Genomic DNA, 21332 nt, shown 5'->3' on the forward strand with positions numbered 1-21332 from the left:
TGGTCCTACTTCTGAGTAACAGTCCGCTGATAGGCGCCTACTGACTACCTACCCCATGCCCAGCCCGGGCTGCACATGGACTCAGCGTTTGGGGAGGAAGGCCAAGGCCGAGTCCACCAGCCCAGCAGCGCAGGGTTAAATCAGAGCTGTCCTCCTGTGCTACCCGCAGCCCAGGCTCCCTGGACCCCTCCAGAGCTGCGCATGAGGAGGGCGCCCGGGCCGGGCTGGGAGGGGGCCCCCTGGACGGCCCTGAGCCCCTGACGGGCAGGGGCCACGCCCAGCACCCAGGGAAGCCTCCGCCCCTCGGGAGCAGTTGGGTGGCAGCCCTCGAGGAGTGAAGGAAGGGGGAATGGACGCGAGCCGAGGGGCATCAGCTGTGCCCGTAGGCAGAAGACGGCACCTGCGCGGCCCCTGGTCCTGGGCCCCTGCAGTGGAGCTGACCTGCCCACCTGGCGCTCCTCCCCCGGCCAAGGCGAGGTCTCTGAGCAGGCAAAGGGGCGAGGCCCTTGGAAGGGCTCGAGCAGCAAGGGAGGGGCAGAAAGCCAGAAGTGGCTGTGACTCCCGCCCAGGGGCGCCGGCACTCAGCAATGCCAAGGTCTCAGCGGTGCCGGGGGACCCTGTCGCTGCCAGGCCTCTCCCCGTCGGCTGCCTCTGCCCTCCTTCCTGAGCGTGGCTCTGCTCTCAGGCGGGCTCTCCAGCCCTCCTCCCGAGTCCCATAGCGCTCTCGCTGGCCCGCCCATGTCGCTGGCCCGCCCCTGGGCAGTCGCTGGGGCTGGGAGGCGTGGAATGGGCCGCCTGGGCCAGCCTAGGTCTCGTGGCCACCCTGAGCTGCTCGAGTCAAGGTGACCCTATCCGAAGAGGAAGAAGGAGATGCACCAAGGCTGGGGGCCCGAGGGGTCCCTCAGAGGAGGGCCCGGCTAGGTGACAGCTCGCCTGTGCTCGGAGGCTGGGGAACAGCCCACGGGCTGGAGGATCCCGCAGCCCTCGGTTCACATCCCAGCCCCGCTGCTTACTAGCTGTGTGACCTGGGGCAAGGTACCGAACCTCTCTGTGCCTCGGCTTCCTCATCTGTAAAATGAGGAAAGTGCTTGGAACAGGGCCTGGCACACACTAAATTCTCAAGAAATCTTAGCTCTTAGGATCACTCAGCTCACCTGGCCTGGGAGGATTAAAACCTCTCGGTGTGCCTGGACACTCCTCTCCCACACCCTCAGCACTGGTGCCACTCCCGGAAGCCCAGCTCAGATGCCCCCGGCACTGTGAAGCCCTCTCGGGACACCAGAGCCAGTGATGCCCCGGCACCCCCGTGCTCTGCCCACCTGCTTTCCTTGTGGTGCCCGCGGCCGCCCCGTGTGTCACCTGTGTCCTCCACCCACATGTCAGCTCCCTGTGGGCACTCAGCTCCCGGCTGGGTCCGGGGTGGGCTGTGTTTGTGTGTGTGTGCGTGTGCATGCGTGCGTGTGTGTGTGTTGTGCACGTGTGTGTGTGCGCGCGCACGCACATGTGTGTGTGTGAATGGATGAGCCCCCTTCTCCCCCCCATGCAGGGGGCTCCGTGGCAGAGCTCCAGGAACGGGGAGTAGCGCTGAGATGCAGCCCAGATCGGTGGACGAGCCCGTGTCCGTGGCCCTGGTAGTGGGGGGCTCTGAGCCCCGAGGGGCCCTGAGAGGCCCCAACGCAGGATGGGCTCCTCGGCCCCAGGCTGCACATCCTCGCTCTGCCGCCTGTCCATAGGGGACGTGGGCTCCCTGCCGCCCGCCTGCCTCACCTGCCCTGGGAGGACGCTGTGTCCCCTGCGCAGCCGATCATTGCATCCAGTGCCCACCATGGGCGCCGGGCACTGCAGGTACAGAGGTGCCAGATGGCTCCTGCTCCCTGGGAGCTGAAAATGAGAAGGGAGGGCAGGCGGGAACTGAGTAAATACATGTTTCAAAAAAATCACCGTCAGCTCTGAAAGCAGGGGATGAAAGAGGGAAAGGAAAGCCCTGCGTGGGGGGCTGCGGGGAGACCCAGGCAGGGAGGTGGCCGTGTGTGTGTGTGTGTGTGTGTGTGTGTGTGTGTGTGCGCGTGACCCAGGGTTGGCAGTGGGGAAAGAGGAACGCGCCCCACCCCTCCCCACAGGCATTTGCTGAATGGCTGAGTGAACGGGCTGCTCTCGCTCAGAGGCCTTCCGTAGCTCCCCAGTGCCCGCAGAGTTGGGGCCCAGCTCCACCTCCAGCATTCGCCACCCTTGTGGTCTAGCCCCCATTTCCCTCCACTCTCCCCACCGCAGAAAATGCCGCTTCTCTCCTCCCGCTGACCCTCCTCTCCATCTACCTCGCATCCCAGCCAGCGGTCCAGTTAGTGTCCAGTTAGTGTCCCCTCCTGAAGATGCCTTGGCTCTGTCCTCTCTGTCCTCATGGCCACCGCCTCCCTCCTGACGCCGACCTGGGCCTAACCCCAGGCCCTGCTGTCCTCCGCTCCTCATGTGCGCCGCGCTCCTCCCTTGGTTCCCAGAATTAAAACGTGTTCCTCTCTAAGACCCACCTCGCTGCGCCCGAGACCCCGTCCCCAACACTGGCAGCTGCCCACCACCCAAGCCCCGGCACCCACTCTCCTCTGTGCCCCTTGCATGTCAGCCCCTTCTCTGCCTCCCTCGGGCCCCCACTTCTTCGGGGGCCCTTCCCTTCCCCAGGTCCCCCCCATCAGCCGCTCTGTGTCCCATCTCCGGATTTTTTGTTGGGTGGCAGAGGATGGGAGAGGCTTCAGAACGGTCTAGAAGCAGGGCCTCAGGGTAGAAGCCGTGGCCAGGACTCTGTGGGGACCACGGCGTCTCTCCTTGCAGACCAGGAGCAGCAGGGCACGTTCGGGCGGGGAAGGGGCCGGCGCAGGCGGGGGCCCCCACCTCCTGGACTTGTACTCCCAGCACCCCCAGCCCCTGTGGCCTGTCTCCCGCATCGCCAGCACTCGCCTGAGGGTTTATTCCCTGCTCCGCTCGCAAACCAGGATGCCTGTAAGACCGAGCAGCTTGTGGACAGCCCCCCGGCGACTCCAGGACAGGGTGACAGGCCCCCTCCGGTGGCTGGAGCTCTGGGGGGAGCCTGGGACTTGCGGGGAAAGAAGGGCTGACAGCCGACTCCTGTGGGTCCCCGTGGGGCTCGGAGCCCTCCAAGCGTGCCCTCATTCCTGCCTCACAGTGGCCCGGGTTCTGGCGACTCCTCTGACCCCTCTAGATGAGGAAACTCAGGGATGTGACCTGATTGTCCACCCCAGGGTCCGGCCCTCGCCTGTTGGGCTCAGAAGCCTGGGCGGTTCCAGGCACTGAGCTGAGAGCCTCTACCTCCCACCCTCCATTTCTCACGGGGGAACTGAGGCTCAGAGAAGTTCAGTGACGTACCAGAGGCCACCTCCCTGGCAGGAGCCAGTCCTGGCCGCCCGTTCTGCCCGATGCCAGGCCTGAAGTTGACGCTTTACTCTTCAGCTCCTACCTGAAGGGGTTCCGGAAAGTTCCAGCAATTGCAGGATCCTTTACAGGGCTGAGAAGCCTTGCTGGCAGCGTTACCTGTGCAAGCTGCTGCTTAATGTAGGTCTCCAAGACGTGCCGGGGCTCAGCCCTCCTCTAAAACCTGCCCCAGGGCCCTGGGACCGCATTCTTTGGAGGATGTCCTGGAAGCTGGCCCACGGTTTGCCACCCCCCAGGCCTTGCTCCCGCCCCTGCCCAGGACCCCGGCGGAGGCCAGGAGAGTTCAAGTTCGGATGATTCCAGGTGGAATCCGGAATCTGAGCAGCTGCTTGGAGCTCAGGGGCTTCCATCAGCCAGTGTACCTTCCACCCTCCACCCCTACTCCTTGGCCCTCGGATGGGGAGGGGGCGTGTCGACCTTCTGTGTGCTCCTCTCCCTGTGATGGCTCAGCGAGATTCAGCCATTTCCCGGCCGTGTGACCTGGGGACAGTCACCAAATCTCAGCTACCTCACCTATGAAATGAGGGTGACGGTTTTGTCAGCCAGGTCTCCTTTCACTTGCACGAGCCAAAACCCAACCCAACTTGCAACATCAAAAAGAACATTAATTGGTTCATACTGTGGGAAAGTCCAGCAGTGTCGGCTTCAGGAGTGGCTGCACCCGGAAGCTCCAATAGCACCCGCGGGCACTTGCTCTGTCACTGGGCTTTTGTCCCTCTGCATCGTTGCATCCTTGGGCAGACTTTCCCCAGATGGCTCCAGGCAGTGCCCTCAGCCCCGCCCATGCGAGTTGACATCCTGTCTACTCACCACCCCTTGATGGAAGAGATGGTTCTAGAACAAGTCCCTGGATGCGCCCTGATTGACCACTTCAGTCACGCCCACACTCCCTAACCACGTGCCATGTCTGGGGAATGGGTTATCTAACTGGCTAGGTGGGGTCTCATCCTTACAGCCTGGAGCTGGTGGGCAGCGTCGGCTTTGCTCAGTAAATTAGCATGAAGAGGGTTGATCTCCCTCACCCCAAAAGATGCTAAATATTTACGCATGCTGACCACAGTAAGCTCCCTCCTGGGTTACTTGAAAGGATTAAATGAGATGCTGTAGTGCGCCTGGCTCCTGCTCTGTGCTCAGTATCATTGCTTCCTCGCCCACCTTTGCTGTCTCTTTCTCCCACCCCTCAACACCCTGTGTCTCAGCATCCTGCCCCAGAGGTAGGCAGCCCCTGACTCTCTTGTGTGACTCTGGGCCAGTTACTTAACCACTCTGACCCTCAGATTCTTCCTTTGGAAGGCAGAGGCCCTAAGAGGACCTGCCTCCCAGGGTTGCTGTGAACGCCTTGGACCTGGCCTGCAGCAGGCGCTCAGTTCAGTGCTGTCTCTCACTCTTTCCAGCCTTCGCTCTCTCTGCACATGCCTGTCCCAGCCGAGCCGGCCCAGTTGTCATTCTCCACCTCCGAGCGGGAACACGTGCTGCCCCCTGCCCAGAGCATTGCCCTGCCCAGCGCTGTGGCCCTCAGGCCTCTGCCCACAGATTCCCCCTCCACAAAGCTCCTGGCTTTGTACCTCGGCTTTCCCAGCTGCCAGACACAGCCTGTGAGAGGCTCCACCTTCCACGGCTGCTACAAGGAGCCTGTGGGGCTGGTTGTGTGAAGCAGCTGGTTGAGTGCCTGGTACTCACTGAGCGCTCAGTAAATACACCTATTATTAGCCTGTCATTACTGTTGGGCTCCACTGTGACTCGAGCCTGCATGGCTCCGCTGTGCCCAGCTCTGGTGGGTGCTCAGAAAACACACGGAATTTGCTTGGCCCATTTGGGTCCTGTCTTCTAAACGCACCCGTCCGTCCTTCCACCTAACGCACCAGTATTTGTGCGAGGCTGTGGGGACCAGCCTCGGGAAGTCGACACAGTCCTGTCCCGTAGGGCTAACAGCATCGGTGGGGAAGCAGAAAATAGAAGTGGCACAGGAAGAAGCAAGATGATTTTAGGTTCTGGCAAGTGGCAAGGAGGTAAAACAAGGTGCAGGGAAAGTGGGCACCGAGGATGAGCAGGCTGGAGAGGATAGTCAGAGGAGACCAGGAGAGAAAGGAGAAGTGGACAAGGCCGAGGGCAGGGCGGAGGGGACGGCCAGTGCAAAGGCCCTGAGGTAGAAATGTCCTTGGCATGTTGAGGAGCAATGGATGGATGGCCAGGGGCTCATGTGGGAAGAGCAGAGGAGAGGTCCAAGGGGCCGAGCGGGCTACACTGGGCAGGGCCTGGCAGAGCCCAGCGGCCAGAACCTGCCCCATAGCCTTGCTTGATGGCAGGAAGCTGGAAAACACAGCCCTCCAGGGTGCCCAGGAAGAGGGCACAAGCGGCCTGAGCGAGTGCTGGGGGCGCCTTCCACACCCGGCATGCGCATGCTGCATTGCGGCAGCTGGACACGGAGGTTGGGGCTCCCTGCCAGTCCCAGGAAATCGAGGCACCCCGCTTTTCCCTCAGGGCACGTCTCCTTCCCCAAGATCTGTCTGGCATGTACCATGGACAGGATGCCAAAGTTGATTCATCAGCTAAACATAAGTGAAACTTTATTTCCTACTTCTTTACATTAAAAAATAGAAATGCCAGTAATTTTTCTGTGCACTGTAGTGCATCACACTGTAAGCACACCCACATTGGAGAACGCCTCCTTAGTGGGGGTGCAGGTTATAGGTTTCACAGCCCTTACCGTAGCCCCTCACAAGAGGTAGGACGTGGGTCATCTCACTGGCAGGGCAGGGCATCGTGTGGGTCACTTTCGGCTCAGGCACTTAAGAGCAAGTGTGAGTCCTCTGTGCTGTCCCTTTCCAGCCTTGGCGAGGATGGAGCCACATGCTGGGAGAGTCAGTCCACTAGACCCCCGAGTCACAGCCAGGAGGGAGCTGGGCTGGGCTCCTACCAGACTCTGAGAACATGTTGCATGAGAAAGACCAGAGACCTGAAGGCACTTGCCTAAGGATGTCCAGCCAGAGTTAGAAAGTAGGTGTGCCGACTGGACGGGTATCCATTTCACCTCAATATGAGACTAAAATTCTGCCTGCAAAAGATCTACTGTCAAATTGCCCCAACACCCTTCACTAAATGTGCACGTCCGGAATGGCGGCTCACACAGCCATCATTCTCATATTAGCTGCGGGCACCCAGTCCCGCCATCTCTCAGCTTTGGACTGCTCGGCTCCTCCCGCCGCTTTGGCCAAGCTCCCAGGGCCTCCCTCCCAGACGCAGGGGCAGGGGCCTGGCACGCGGCTCGGCGGAGCCTGTGACACTGCCCTTGCCTGCTCTCCCCTCCACTCTCTGTTGTTTCTTCAATACGCTACTCCCTGCAGCAGGGACGGACCGACGCCATCCGTCACTGTTAAGCCTGACAGCCCCCCTACCCCCCCATCCCAGCAAATACAGGGAACCGGCATCGCTCAGGCAGGAAGAATGTTTCCCGCCTCGCCCCCTTCAGAGCCCCCCCTCTGCGAGGAGAAGGTGCGAGTCCCGACCCCCCCCCCCTGCGTGGGCAAGTGGGGTGACGTCACTGGCCCCCCGGGACTCCTGCCAACGGCAAGGCCACGGGAACCCGCTGGCCTGCTGGGAGGAGGGTGCCCGTCCTGGGTCTGCGGGAATAGTCAGGTCGCCTCCGGGAAATGGTTCAAGTGAGGACTAAGGTAAAAACCTTCACGTAGACCCCAGGATGCGAGGATAAGAAGGGCCCCCAGATGTATTTATAAAAACTAAAAAGCAAGGGCTTGAGTCTGATGGGCAGATTGCCTTTGCCACCTTCTTAAATGTCACCTTGGACATTTTCTGTCCGTGAATTATAGATTCGTGGGGGAAGGGGCAGCACAATGCAGAGTTTCATCACAATGAAATGGGATCCTTCATTCCATAAATATTTATTGAACACCTACTGTATACTCTGAGAATTGAAGATTGAGAAAATTCAGGCGTAATCACTGCCCTTCGGGAGCCTGCAGTCTCTGGAGGTAGATGGCCATCATTGCAGCATGGACAGGGTCAGGAAGAGAAGATCAGGAGAGAATGAAAAACGGGTTGGGGATTCGACCTGGACAACTTCCCTGAGGAGGTGATGCCTGAGCCGAGATAAGAAGGATGAGTAGGAGTTAGCCAGACAAATCGAGGGAAAAGCATTCAGGGAGCAGAAACAGCTTGAGCGAGGCTCTGTGGCAAGACGGAACATGAGGACAGTTGAGGGACTGAAGGGTAGCAGATGTGCCGGAGATGAGCAAAGGGGCTATGGAACCAGATGGGGCTGGAGAGTTGTGCCTAGTGATAAACCAAGCTGCTGCAACGGTGAGACCCCAAAATACAGAGGCCTCAACCAGATAAATGCTGTCAGGTAGACTAGAAGGGCCAGTCTCAGGGCTAGGATTAGCTTCCATCTCAGGCCCAAGATAGTTGCTCCAGCTCTGCCCATCACATCTGCTATCCCACCAGCGAGGAGAAAGGGTGCACCATCCTTCTCACCTCCCATTGGCCACCCCTAGTCACATGGCCACATTAATTGTAAGGAGAGCTGGGAAGTGTAGTCTTTATCCTGGGGAGGATGGCTACAGAGAGCATCTAGTGGGCCACGGTGGCTTTGGGGAGACCAGAAGGAAATCTGAGAGCATCTAGTGGGCCACGGTGGCTTTGGGGAGACCAGAAGGAAATCTGAGAGCATCTAGTGGGCCACGGTGGCTTTGGGGAGACCAGAAGGAAATCTGTTTGCAGTGGTCCTGATGCGAGGTGACGGTGGCCTTGGAGGTCAAGAGGATGGAACAGAGTCCAGAGAGGCTTGTGAGCTAAAGTTGACACGAGCTGGTGATGGATGGGACATGGGGGCAGAGGACAGGGTGGAGTGTGGCGAGGACGAACCCCGCGTCAGATGCAGGTCTTGGCTTGCACAACCTTCAGACAGGTAGAGGCCGGGCACCTGTGGCGTGTCTCCAGCACCCAGCTTCCTGCAGAGACCTGACCGGTAGTGAAAGGAATTGCGGGGGGGGCCCGTGGCTAACGGGGAGCTGCTCCTCAGGAACACAGGCCCAACAAAGCTGGATCATCCAGCTTTCCTAGGAAATGTGAAAATCTGGATTTTTATGTGCAGTCTCCAAATTTGGAAACTGAGGCAATTAGTAAAAATAAATTGGAGGGGGGGACCACAGCCTGTGTCTCCAATGCCCAGGGTGCTGGCCGGCAGGGCCCTGCCCTCCCTCTCTCACCGTCGTTGCCCTTCCAGGCCTCCGCCTTCACCCTTGGCCTGAGCACAGGGTTCCTGAATCCCCACAGCCACCCGCAGCCCCTGACTCCAGTTCCTCACCAGCCCCAGGGCAGGGTCCCGCCGAAGGGGCAGGGGAACGGCAGGCCCAAGCCTGCTCCCAATCCCTTAATCGGCTCTGCTCGGTGACCTTTCCAGTTAAAGCCCCGGCTGTCCTCTCCCTTAGCACTGGGGTGAGGGGCGGGGGGTGGGGGGGTGGCGGAACTGCCATAAAAGGAGCGAAGGGTCCCCGTCTCAAAGCCTCCACTTCCTGCGCCCTTGAAAACGTCTTGGGGAAACCCACAGACCCGAGTTCCACCTCTGGCCCCCCGGGAACAAGTTGTGCGGCCCTGGAAAAACCACTGCCTCCTGAGCCTTGGTTTCATTCATTTGCCTGTTCATTTATTCACCCACGACGTCACCGAGCACTGTTAGGGGAGCCCCGGACAGAGCAGGGCACAAGCCAGGGGCACAGAGGGGAAAGGATCCCAACCCAGCCAGACCGGGGCTGCCATGGAGACGCCGGGAGGCCCTGTAAGGCCACCGGGGAGAGAGGGGCTGGCCGGAGGGGCTGGCCGCAAAGCTGAGTAGGGAAATGGGGGCACAGATCTGGAGGTGACAGCAATGGAGGCATTGTGACTCAGGAACTGAGAGTGGTTTCTCCAGGCAGCAGAGTGGAATATGAGGCTGGGAGAGGGAGGGAATGGTCTGGAGGAAGAAGGAAGCGTTCTCAGACAGAACCCAAATCTCCCATGGCTGGCCTGACCCTCCAACCTCATTCGCTCCCGTCTGCCCCTCCCTGACTCACTCTGCCACCGCCACACTGCGCTTCTCTGTGTTGCCTGAAGACGCCGAGCTCATTCGACCTCAGGACCTTGGCATATGCTGCGCCCTCCACCTCTGTTGCTCTCACATCTTCAAGCACCAGCTCCTCCTCCTCGGGCCTCAGCTCCAGGGAGACACCTGCTCCAACCCCCTCCTCACGTGCAGACCCTGTCTCCTCTCGTGGCCACGTGCAGACCCTGTCTCCTCTCGTGGCCCCCTGGCTTTCTCAGTAACATAGAGCACATAGCACCACCTGGCTTTGTGTTTTTGGTCCATCTCACCCCCTCCCCCAGGGGGCAGGGAAATTGCCTTTCTTATCCCCAGTAATGGCGTAGCACTTCGTGGCTGCTCAGGACAGAGATGCCAACGAAACCCAAAGGAATTTGACTTTTGTATGAAATTCTGGGAGCCACTGAGGGTTCTCAACAGGCTGTGGCTTGCTCAGGTCCCTGTGTCCCCTTGTTACCCCCCACACACACACACACAGTGGCTCCGAGGATTCAGTGCAATGGACGCCCTGCACGGGAAATTACTTTTTATGTCATTTTTAGGCATGTTTTACATTCCGTATAACTTGCCCCATTGAAGTGTACAAGTCAATGAATTTTCATCGTGCGGCCACCACCCTATGCCACCCTCAGTTAGTTTCATTGTCCCAAGAAGACCCCTCGTGTACATTAACCACTGCTCCCCGCCCCGTCCCGCAGCCGCTGACCTCCTTTCTGTCTCTGTAGATTTGCCTTCCCTGGGCACTGCATATCAGTGGAACCGTACAATCTGTGGCCTCTTTTCTCTGGCTTCTTTCCCTTAGCCTAATGCTTCTGCGCTGCATCCATGTGGTAGCGTTATCAGTACTTCGTTCTCTTCCTGGCTGATCAGCGTCGCGTCCTGTGGGCAGCCCATGGTGTCCCCTGCGTGTCCCAGCGGTCCTGCTGCCTCCCCGGCTCTGGTGGCTGTGCCGAGTGCCCTCCCGGCTGTGCCCCGGCGTCCCCGCCCCCGAAGGAGCAGGGTCCTGTCCTGTGCGGTGGCCTGAGCCTCGTCGCATCCCCTGGGGCCCTGGGGCTGCGCGGGGCCTGATGGGGTGGGGCACACAACACGTGGGGCCTGGTTCCCGCAGCCGAATCCCCCTGGACCCCCGCTGGCGGGCCTGTTCTCCCAGAGGACCCCCCTACCATTTGGATCAGACGGGGGGACCTGGGCACAGAAGCTCCTCAGGGGAGGGGGTGGGGGGCAGCCTCCAGGCCAGACACGGCAGAGCGAGGCTGGGGGTGTAGAGGCGCTACCGGGGCCAAAGACCCCCAAGGCCCTCAGGGAGCAGGCGGACCTCGTCCCAATAATTACCCAAATAATAATTTCATAGTGCAATTTGTGTTGCGTGGCTGCTGTGTGGCCAGTGCTCCATTACTTTCATCCCCGTTGTAGGCACGGGGAAACCGAGGCTCAGGGAGGGGAAGAAACCGGGGAGTCAAAGCCCGCTTCCAAGTGTGAGGCTGCGAGTGCAAAAGCAGTAACAGCTGAGAGTGCCCGATCCACACGCATGTGACGGCCTCGCTCGCTCTCTGGATTCCCAAGCCCCCTGCGAGGGAACTTGTGTCGGGATCCTGGTCTTACAGATGAGGAAACTGAGGCACAGAAGGCTTAACTCGTGTTCCTACGTCCCGCAGCCACGCCTGGGTCCTGGCCCACAGCACTTCCATAGCTCTGGAGGGGAAAAGCTCTTCTGGGTGGGGGCCATCGGGTGGGCAGGGGGCGCCCTCTGGCTGGGTCCCCATGCTTGCTGCTTGTTGCATGTGCCCACAGGATGGAGACCTGCACGGACCCCCCCCACCGAAGCCTGAGCCACGGGCGCCTCCCGGGTCCCTGCCCCCCTCCTGCTCTTTCCATGGCATCCCCAAGCTGAGGGGAAAAGGGGGAGCCTTCCTCGGGAACAAAGGGGGTGCCTGCCCTAGAATAGCAAGCCCCAAGGATGTATAATAGCTGGGTGGATAATTCATACATCTGTCATACAATAGCTAGGTGCATAATTCATGCATCTGTCATACAATAGCTAGGTGCATAATTCATGCATCTGTCATACAATAGCTAGGTGCATAATTCATGCATCTGTCAACAGACCATCAATCATGTGAACCTCCCCTGCAGCCTCGGGGGAAACGGGCCTCCCCGCCCCCAAAGACACAGGCTCAGGAATCCACCGTTCCTCTTGCACGCCCTCCTCCTGCGGAGGGCGGGACTGGCCTCTCTCCATAGGGTGGGGCGGGGAGGGGGTGGCGCCTGCACCTTATGGGAGGTTTGCAGCATTCCTGACCCCCGCTTACTCGAGGCCGCTACCACTCCACCCTCAGCTGTGATCGCTGGGAATGTGCCTGGGCATGGCCACCACTGGCATATCCCAATGTTACAGATAAGGAAACCGAGGCGGGCCACGTTTTGGTGTCCAAGGCTGCAGGCCAGTACCTGGCAGAGCTGGAATCTCAGCCCCAAGAACCCATCTCCTGACTCACACTCCCAGCCTGACGCAAGGGTTCCTGAAGTCTGCTGCCTAAAGTGTTTTTATTCCAATAATCTTATTTTACTTTAATAAATATTTAACACATATGTCCCTAGCAGGTGAGATCAGCATTTGTGCAAATATTATTTCTTAGGATAAGGCTAAAATAAAACAAAGAAATGTTGCCTTTTTGTTTAAGGATCAAGGAAAGGGTAGTGCAAGTGGCAGACAACACACTGTGACGTCACAGCAGGCAGACCCGCACAGTGATAGCTTAGGGAGACCCTGCACCCCAACGCAGCCCGAAACGTAACCCTAACCCCAACCCTTTCTCTAAATCTAACCCTAATTCTCACCCTAACCCTAGCTCTAACGCGAACACCATCCCTTATCTGAAATCTGACCCCATCACCAACACCAGCCCTAAACACAACCCTCAACTTTTGAGAAACCCTGCAGCAAATCCCACCCCTAAACGTAACCCTAACACCAACACTATGCCTAACCCTAACCCTACCCCAAACCCTAAACGTGGACCCAACCCTCTCATGATCTCTAGCCTTAATAGGGTTCGTATTGAGAACCCCACAGACCCAGGGGTGAGCCTGGCCCTGGCACCGTGGGATCACAATGCCTTCCTGCCCAAAAGGGGGAAAGAAGTGGAGCAAGAAGGCTGAGAGAGTTCAAACAGAGTCAGGAGGCTACTCTGGAGGCTGCTCTTACACAGCTTCAGCTAGATATGGCTGTTTATCATGGTTTGCTGAACCCCAACCAAATTCCTGCCAACTCTAAAGAATACCTAGGGCTCTATCTGACATCCTACAAAGGTTCCATGTACTAAGGTAACATTCCAGAAACCTACAACCTCCAGATGGGTCCCTTCACCAGATAAGTCCTGAAACCTAGAGGGCCCAGCCTCTCCAGAACCTCAGCTAGTTCCACCTCCCTACCCCATGTTAGTGACAGCCAGATCCACTCCCTACCCCATGTTAGTGACAGCCAGATCCACCCCCTACCCCATATTATCGACAGCCCCTTCCAACATGAAAAAGTTAGAATGGCCATAGCCCAAATACCCTGAAAGAGTGGGAGAAAGATCAAAGGGGGTGGTGGAGTCATACAGAGAAGGTAGGGTTTAACAAATGAGTGTGAGTGCTGAATCATTATATTGATATTTCTTTTAGTCTCCAGTATCTTAGAGCAGCTAGAAGGAAAAACCTAAAATTGTGAAACAGTTAACCCATACCAGACTCAGAAATCTGTCCTATAACTACTGTCGCAGTCTGCTTTGAAGTTTACTGCTTTTTTGTATGTGTCATTTTTCACAATTAAACAAAAAAAAGAAAAAGAAAAAAAAAACCAATACAGGAAAGCAACAGGATGAGAAAAAAGCCTGCCAGCCATTGTCTCCAGGCCGAGGAAGGCCAGGCTTCTCTCCTGGGTTCTGCTTCTTGACTCAGGTAGTGGGTTCACAGGTGTGTATTTGGTTATGTTTCATAAATTATACATGCATTAGGTATACTTGTGTATGTACCAAATATTTCATTTTAAAAAGTGATTGTAGGGCAGAGTAAAGGTGGCTCAGTGGCAGACTTCTCGCCTGCCATGCAGAAGACCCCGGTTCAATTCCCAGCCCATGCATTTCCCCAAACAAACAAACAAATGAAAGAGAAAAGAGAGGGATTATAGAATATTTTTCTTTTTCAATGAAGGTAAATCAAGGAACTAAAACTCAGAAGTTATTTTCAAAGGCACAAGATAAAAAATTAAAATTAAAAAAAAACACCCAAGCTGTTTTGCTAGTTCTTTTCCTAAATCAATGCAAATGTACTAGGAAATGATGATCATGCATCTATGTGATGATACTAAGAACTACTGAGTGCATGTGTAGAATGGAATGATTTCTAAATGTTGTGTTAATTTCTTTTCTTTTTTTTAATTAATAAAAAAAAAAACCCAAGATCCTACCGGATGTGACTATAGCAGAAAAGTGATGGCAGCGGCTGAGCAGCTGCAGGTGGGCACGTGCCCAGGGCCTGTGACCCGCCGGGGGCCTGGTGCCGAGGGGGTCCTGCCTGGCTTGCCTGGGCGCTCCCACGGGTGCCAAGGATAGGAGCTTAAACCACCGGAATGTGTTTCCTCGCTGTTTCGGAGGCTGGCAGTCCCCAGTCAAGGTGTCGGGGTGTGGCGGGGGGGGGGGGGTGCGCTTTCTCTGACGCCTGCAGCGTTGCGGTGGGAGGGGGGACCCACAGGCCGCCGGCAGCTCAGCCCTCGCCTCCCTCGGCCCCTCCGCCTGTGCCCGTGTTTCCTGCACTCAGGGGGCTCCAGTCGCACTGGACTAATGCCCACCTGGCTAATAGCATCCTCAGAGGTCCTGTCTCCGAGGGAGGTCACCCCGCAGGGTCAAGGTGAGGGCTTCCACGGGACTCGGTCCACGGCAATGGTCAGTAAATGTTCGCCAAATGGAGCCTGAGTTCCAGCCTTGGCCCCTCCACTTGCGGCTCTGTGACCTTAATCAAAGGCCAGCAAGCACTTTGGGAGCACCTACTGGGTGCTGTGTCCTGGGCAGAGATAAATCAGAACCATCCCTGCCCCCCGAAAGCTCAGATTCTGGGCAGAAGTGGACGCACTGACAAAACAAGGCGGCCGACCAACCAACCTGTGATTGCATGTGCTGCTGAGGACGCCCAAGGACCGGCAAAGTAACGGAGGGGCACAGAGGTGGTGGGGCCCCCCTGGGGGAAGCTGGGGGCCCTTTGGATTTGGGTTTTGTAGACTGGGCTTGGGAGGTGGAGTGGAATCTCCAGAGGGGCAGAAAGGGCCTAGCTATGCCTGACGTGACTGGAAATCAGCCCACGGTGGCATGTGGCTGGAGAAAGGCCAGAGTCCAAACACAGAGGGACTTGACCACCTTGTGTCCTGACTAGGGACTCACTGCAGGGACAGAAGCGCTCAAGCCGCAGTGGGGTGTGCTTAGGGGGTACAGCAGACACTTTCCAGACCGGGGCAGCAAAGGAAGTTGAAGGCCAGCTGTCCACCCGGGGCCTGGTGGGGGGCTGGGCTGACACTCACCGTGCACCGGCAACCGCCCTAAGTGCCCTACACATGCCCAACACGTTTCGTCCTCACAGCAGCCTCTGAGGTAGAAACTGGTATTATCGTCCCATTTTGGAGGTGATAAACTGAGGCTTATAGAGGTTAAAGAACTTGCTCAAGTAGGAAATGGCAGAGCTGGGGCTGGAAACCAAGACGTCCTGACCCGTGGAGCCCCAGCTCTCAACCGCCACCCTCTTCGCCTTCTCTTGGGAACCTTTTGTGTTCTCACCTCTCTTCCCCTCCATCTCCTCCCTTCGTCCTCTGGCTTCTCTCAGAAGTTCCACTTTCTCTGCTTTTTCTGTTCTCTGTTCTCCCTCAACCTTGCTTGGGGCTTGGCCTTTTCATAAAGCTGGTTTCAGCCAAGGTTCTCCTTGACTATGCAATTTAAGGCTTACCACTCCATCCCCCACTCACCTCCGGATCCCTGGGCTCCAGTTCTCCGTGGTGGGTTCGCTGAGCCCAGGCCACAGGTGGGCTCTGCCTCGACTTTCTCTCCACCCCTGAGCTGGTCATTGCAGCCAGGGTCAAACGGGACAAACATAGTAGGGGCAGGAGAAACGGAGGAGCAAATCCGGGAGAAGAGGACAGGCGTGGGGAGAACAAATAGACAGGTTTTGTCCTGAAGGTTCCTGGAAATGTATTAAGCAAAGGAGCAGTGTGACTGGATTTGTATTAAAAAAAAAAAAATCTCAGCGCAAGTCATGGCATCTGCTTGCATCTCTGCTTGTTCTGTAGTCTGGCCTAGATTCCAATAATTTCAACAAACGCCCATTGGTTCTTTTTTCTGGGCCAAGCCATCTTCTTGATCCAGGAGACTTAAAGGAAGGTAAGGTCTCTGGCCTTGGCAAGTTTATAGTCTTACAGTGTGTCCGGGGGAAGAAACACACCCTGAAGTAAACTATGGAGTAAGTGCACAGTACAATGGTGAATTCTTTCACCGATTGTCACAAAGGCAGCACACCTATGCGAAGTGTTAATACTGGGGGTAATAGGAGTGCTGTATTTTTTTTTACATGATTTTTCTATAAACCTACAACTTACAATTTAAAAAGTCAAAAAATGAAAAAGTTCACAGTCCCAATCAGGAGTTAATAATGTGGGGCCAGGTCTGTGTCCCACCCTGGATATTACCTGCCAAATTGTGTGTGCCTGGGTGAGAGGGCCCATAACTTTCACCCGATTTCCAAGACAGCTGTCAAGAGTTCATACTCAGGACTCATGCTCTGAGTTAAAATGCTGGCCCTGCCACCTCCTAACTAGAGACGCCCAGGTCTCCTCACCTGCTTTGCCTGAGATAATATACCTGGACAAGGCTGTTGTCAGAATGCAATAAGGTAACGCGTGGAAAGTGCTACTCCTGGTGCCTGACACGTGACAAACCCTCCATAAATGGTCATCCTCAGTACCTGTTATCATTAGACTCATCTTTGTCGAAGCTATACCCCACCCCAAAATAGTTAGGAACCACTGGTTCAGATCAGGAGTCAGCAAACCGTGGCTCACAGGTCCGTCTGGCCCACTGCCAAGGTGTTACTGGATCCCAGCCACACCCATTCGCGCATGTGTCACCCCAGACTGCTTTCACCTTGACCACAGAGCTAAATAGTTGTGACAAACACCACATGGCCTGCAAAACCTGAACTATTTACTATATGGTCTTCTACAGAAAAAGCTTTCCCACCCCTGGTCTAGATGCTTAGTTTTAAATCATTTCAACTCTCTGGCCTCGGTTTCCACCTCTGTACAACAAATGGACTCAGGTGATCTCTCTAGCTCAGAAATTCAGTCCTCACATGACTAGTGGGATGGGAAAATGCTCTGGCAAGTTGAGGCGTACCCTGCGGACTCGGGGAGTTAGGATGCCCATCCCCAAGGTGGTTGATAACTATGTCCCACTCTCTTCTCCTCACAGATCCTTGCCATCATTTCCATCATGTTCATCGTCCTCTCCACCATCGCCCTGTCCCTCAACACCCTCCCCGAGCTGCAGAGCCTCGACGAGTTCGGCCAGTCCACAGACAACCCCCAGCTGGCCCACGTGGAGGCCGTGTGCATCGCCTGGTTCACCATGGAGTACCTACTGCGCTTCCTGTCTTCCCCGAAGAAGTGGAAGTTCTTCAAGGGCCCTCTCAACGCCATCGACCTGCTGGCCATCCTGCCCTACTACGTCACCATCTTCCTCACGGAGTCCAACAAGAGCGTGCTACAGTTCCAGAACGTCCGCCGTGTGGTCCAGATCTTCCGGATCATGCGGATTCTCCGCATCCTCAAGCTGGCCCGGCACTCCACCGGCCTCCAGTCCTTGGGCTTCACCCTGCGGAGAAGCTACAATGAGCTGGGCTTGCTCATCCTCTTCCTCGCCATGGGCATCATGATCTTCTCCAGCCTTGTCTTCTTTGCTGAGAAGGATGAGGATGATACCAAGTTCAAAAGCATCCCAGCCTCCTTCTGGTGGGCCACCATCACCATGACAACCGTTGGGTATGGAGACATTTACCCCAAGACCCTCCTGGGGAAGATTGTAGGGGGTCTCTGCTGCATCGCAGGGGTCCTGGTGATTGCTCTTCCTATCCCCATCATCGTCAATAACTTCTCGGAGTTCTACAAGGAGCAAAAGCGGCAGGAGAAGGCGATCAAGCGGAGGGAGGCTCTGGAGAGAGCCAAGAGGAACGGCAGCATTGTGTCCATGAACATGAAGGACGCTTTTGCTCGAAGCATCGAGATGATGGACATTGTGGTTGAGAAAAATGGGGAGAGTATGGGTAAGAAGGACAAGGTACAAGATAACCACTTGTCTCCCAACAAATGGAAGTGGACCAAGAGGACCCTGTCTGAAACCAGCTCAAGTAAGTCCTTTGAAACCAAGGAGCAGGGGTCCCCTGAGAAGGCCAGATCATCTTCTAGTCCCCAGCACCTGAACGTCCAGCAGTTGGAAGACATGTACAATAAGATGGCCAAGACCCAATCTCAACCCATCCTCAATACCAAGGAGTCAGCAGCACAGAGCAGACCAAAGGAAGAACTTGAAATGGAGAGCATCCCCAGCCCCATAGCCCCTCTGCCCACTCGTACAGAAGGAGTCATCGACATGCGCAGCATGTCAAGCATTGATAGCTTCATTAGCTGTGCCACAGACTTCCCTGAAGCCACCAGGTTCTCCCACAGCCCTTTGGCATCACTGCCCAGCAAGACTGGGGGCAGCATGGCCCCGGAGATGGGCTGGCGGGGAGCTCTGGGTGCCAGTGGTGGTAGGTTTGTGGAGGCCAACCCCACCCCTGACGCTAGCCATCATTCTAGTTTCTTCATTGAGAGCCCCAAGAGTTCCGTTAAGACCAACAACCCCTTGAAGCTCCGAGCACTTAAAGTCAACTTCCTGGAGGGCGATCCCAGCCCACTGCTCCCTGTCCTGGGCATGTACCATGACCCTCTCAGGAACCGGGGGGGCGCTGCGGCTGCTGTCGCTGGCCTGGAGTGTGCCACCCTCTTGGACAGGCCCGTGCTCAGCACAGGCTCCTCCATCTACACCACGGTGAGTTCTCGGACACCCCCTCGGTCACCTGAGAAACACACAGCAATAGCGTTCAATTTCGAGGCGGGTATCCACCAGTACATCGACGCTGACACGGACGATGAGGGGCAGCTGCTCTACAGTGTGGATTCCAGCCCCCCCAAGAGCCTGCATGGGAGCTCCAGTCCCAGGCTCAGCATTGGGGCAAGATCAGAGAAGAACCACTTCGAGAGCTCCCCGTTACCCACCTCACCGAAATTCTTACGGCAAAACTGTATTTACACCACGGAGGCACTGACTGGCAAAGGCCCCAGCGGTCAGGAGAAGTGCAAACTCGAGAATCACACCTCCCCCGACATCCGTGTGCTGCCAGGGGGAGGAGCACATGGAAGCACCCGGGATCAGGGGATCTAAACACGTCCGCCACGGAAGAGAGACTTGTGGGCCAGGTCCAAAGAGGAGTGCCGTTCAGCTTACCTGCCGTAGAGCTTTTCTGCATGAACTCAGAAATGGAAAGGCCCTGCAAAGCACCAGAAAGAAGAGAGATTCCAAACAAGACCTTCCCAGGACCTTGAGAGCCATGAGCCGTCCATGGGAATGTCAGCCAAGCCATAGGACGTGGCGCCTCCACCTTACAACTCTACTGCCCTCTTTGGGAGATGGCATGAGCGGAACTCAGCCAGCGCCATCACCATCCTAGACGTAACCAGGGCCACCTACTTTCCGTCCTTCCTCCAGGAGAGCCATGAGAGTGACACCTCTGTTCCTCCTGGGTCCAACTAGAGAAGGATGCTGGAACAAGTGGCTTGAGTTGAAAGAATGGGTTGGCCCATTTGACCCTGGTGCTGCCTGGCCAGCTTGAGGAACGCCTTCCATCGCTTCTGGATGGATTCCCCTCTTAGAAGGCTCTGGGAATTGCTTGTGTCATGGGGAGATCTCTGCACCATAAGCCATGATCCGAGCGCAAAACCCTCACTCACATGTCTTCATTGACTTCAGTATTCTGTAGTACCTGAGATTTTATTTTGAAATAGCTTCAGGGTGAGTTGCACACTTGTACTCAATTGTAATTGCCCCCTGGCAATCTGGAAGGGGTTCGGAAGGCTGGCGCTCGGCCAACGCTGTGAACGCTGAGAATCGCTTTAGGGTTGTAGGAGGAAAACGCTTTCTGTACATCGCTAGTGTAGGCTCAAAAGATATGCAATGTCAAATATGCAAAAGAAATAGCTTATTCAAAAAGACCGTATGTTACTGAAGAACAGCATAAAAACCTGATTTTTTTTTAAACTACAAAAATGAAGGGAAAAAATAACCACCTCCCCCCAACTGAAATGCCCAGTTCAGATTTCCGGATACTTCCTGCCATGGCAGGGAAAGCACCTAGATCATAGAAATTTTGTTTTGTTTTGTTTCCTGTGCTATTCGAGCTGGAAAAAAAAAAAAAGGTAAAATAAAAAGCACTTTAAGGTTTTCAAAAATAGGTTCTACCAGGGACAATGCCAACATCTTGCACTTTAAAATAAGCACTGTTTGCCCGTGGGCCGCCTGTTGGGACTGTGGTTGGATTTGCGGCGGGGTGACCCCGCGCCGGCACCGCGGTCTCTGCCGTGTCAGAGCCTGTGGGCTCCCTCCCTGCCCCACGGACGCCTCCCGTCGCCCGCCCCATGGGTCAGGAAGGGCTCTTGGCCTCCCAACAAGTCCCGTGTCCGGGAGACACGCACATCTCAGAAGAGCTCAGCGGGCGGGTGGGCATGGGGTGTCTCCCTCTGTTCTCTCTCTTGTCAACCAGCCTTGGGTGTGTTTTCAGTGTCTGTACAAAACGCTCAGCTCTCGTCTCTGCAGCGCCAGTGCAGCCAGAACAGACAAAAGCAATAAGTATCTGTGTGCGTTGTGAGCGGCTCGGGTGTGTCTCCTCAGTGTCGGTTTTCCTGCCCTGCCCGGGCCCATCGAGGCAGAGCGTGGCCGGCCACTCCTCCGCGCGGTGCCTGTGCTGGGCCACCGGTCAGCGCGACGCCGTCACGCCGGCCCGTCTGCCAGGACCGATGGCGCCATGTCGGGCCGCATGTCACTCGTACAACGGAGTGACGTTATTCTCTTAGTATGCTGTCGATGGACGGTGTCCCGAGTACCGTGTCACGGTGTGGGCCGTCGCTGACTTCGGGGCCAGGCATGGTGTCGCCTCACCTGTCCCTCTGCGGTCTGTTGCGTTACAACTTAGTCCCCCCGTCAGAACCCAGCTGTCACGGTGGGGTCCCGCCTGCCCTCGGTACCGTGGCCGGAGGTCAGTGCACCTGTCGCAGATATGGTGACCTGGGGTCGATCCACCGCCCGTAAAATGCGTCTTCTCTGCTGCATGTGCGCCCAGTCCGTGCTGCTTCTCAGCATCGCCGGGTCTGTGCAGCCCCCCCAGGGCGCTGCCGGGTCTCTGCTGGGCTAATAAGGAAAATGAGTCTTGGATATTTCCAAAGCAATCTGCAGAGTTCTCCCCCGCCACACACGAAGGGACTCGAGGGGCAGGGCGAGCAGAATCCCCGCTGGCTGCACCCAGAGCGCAGGCGGTAGCTCGGCCGAGCCCGTCCCCACTCGGCCGCGCAGGGGACAGCGCCAGGCCAGCAGCTCACGCCAACCCCCCTTCGTCCATGTCTCTCCCTCGTTTTCATCACCGTTTCCGTCCACCGTTAGCACAAATGTGAAACTTCAGGGAAAACAAA

General features: G+C 56.7%; 1 protein-coding gene across 1 annotated transcript in view; it reads left to right on the top strand.

Annotated features, from left to right (window-relative positions):
- KCNB1 (potassium voltage-gated channel subfamily B member 1) overlaps positions 1–21224 on the top strand; it is an 82025-nt gene extending 60801 nt beyond the window's left edge. Inside the window, exon 2 of the mRNA XM_077167118.1 lies at positions 17026–21224. Within this exon, the coding sequence (XP_077023233.1) occupies positions 17026–19035 (2010 nt within the window). The 3' untranslated portion in view covers positions 19036–21224. The remainder of the gene's footprint in view (positions 1–17025) is intronic.
- The last annotated feature ends 108 nt before the right edge of the window (positions 21225–21332 follow it).

This window comes from Tamandua tetradactyla, chromosome 1 (genome assembly GCF_023851605.1).
Source record: "Tamandua tetradactyla isolate mTamTet1 chromosome 1, mTamTet1.pri, whole genome shotgun sequence".
NCBI lineage: Eukaryota > Metazoa > Chordata > Mammalia > Pilosa > Myrmecophagidae > Tamandua > Tamandua tetradactyla.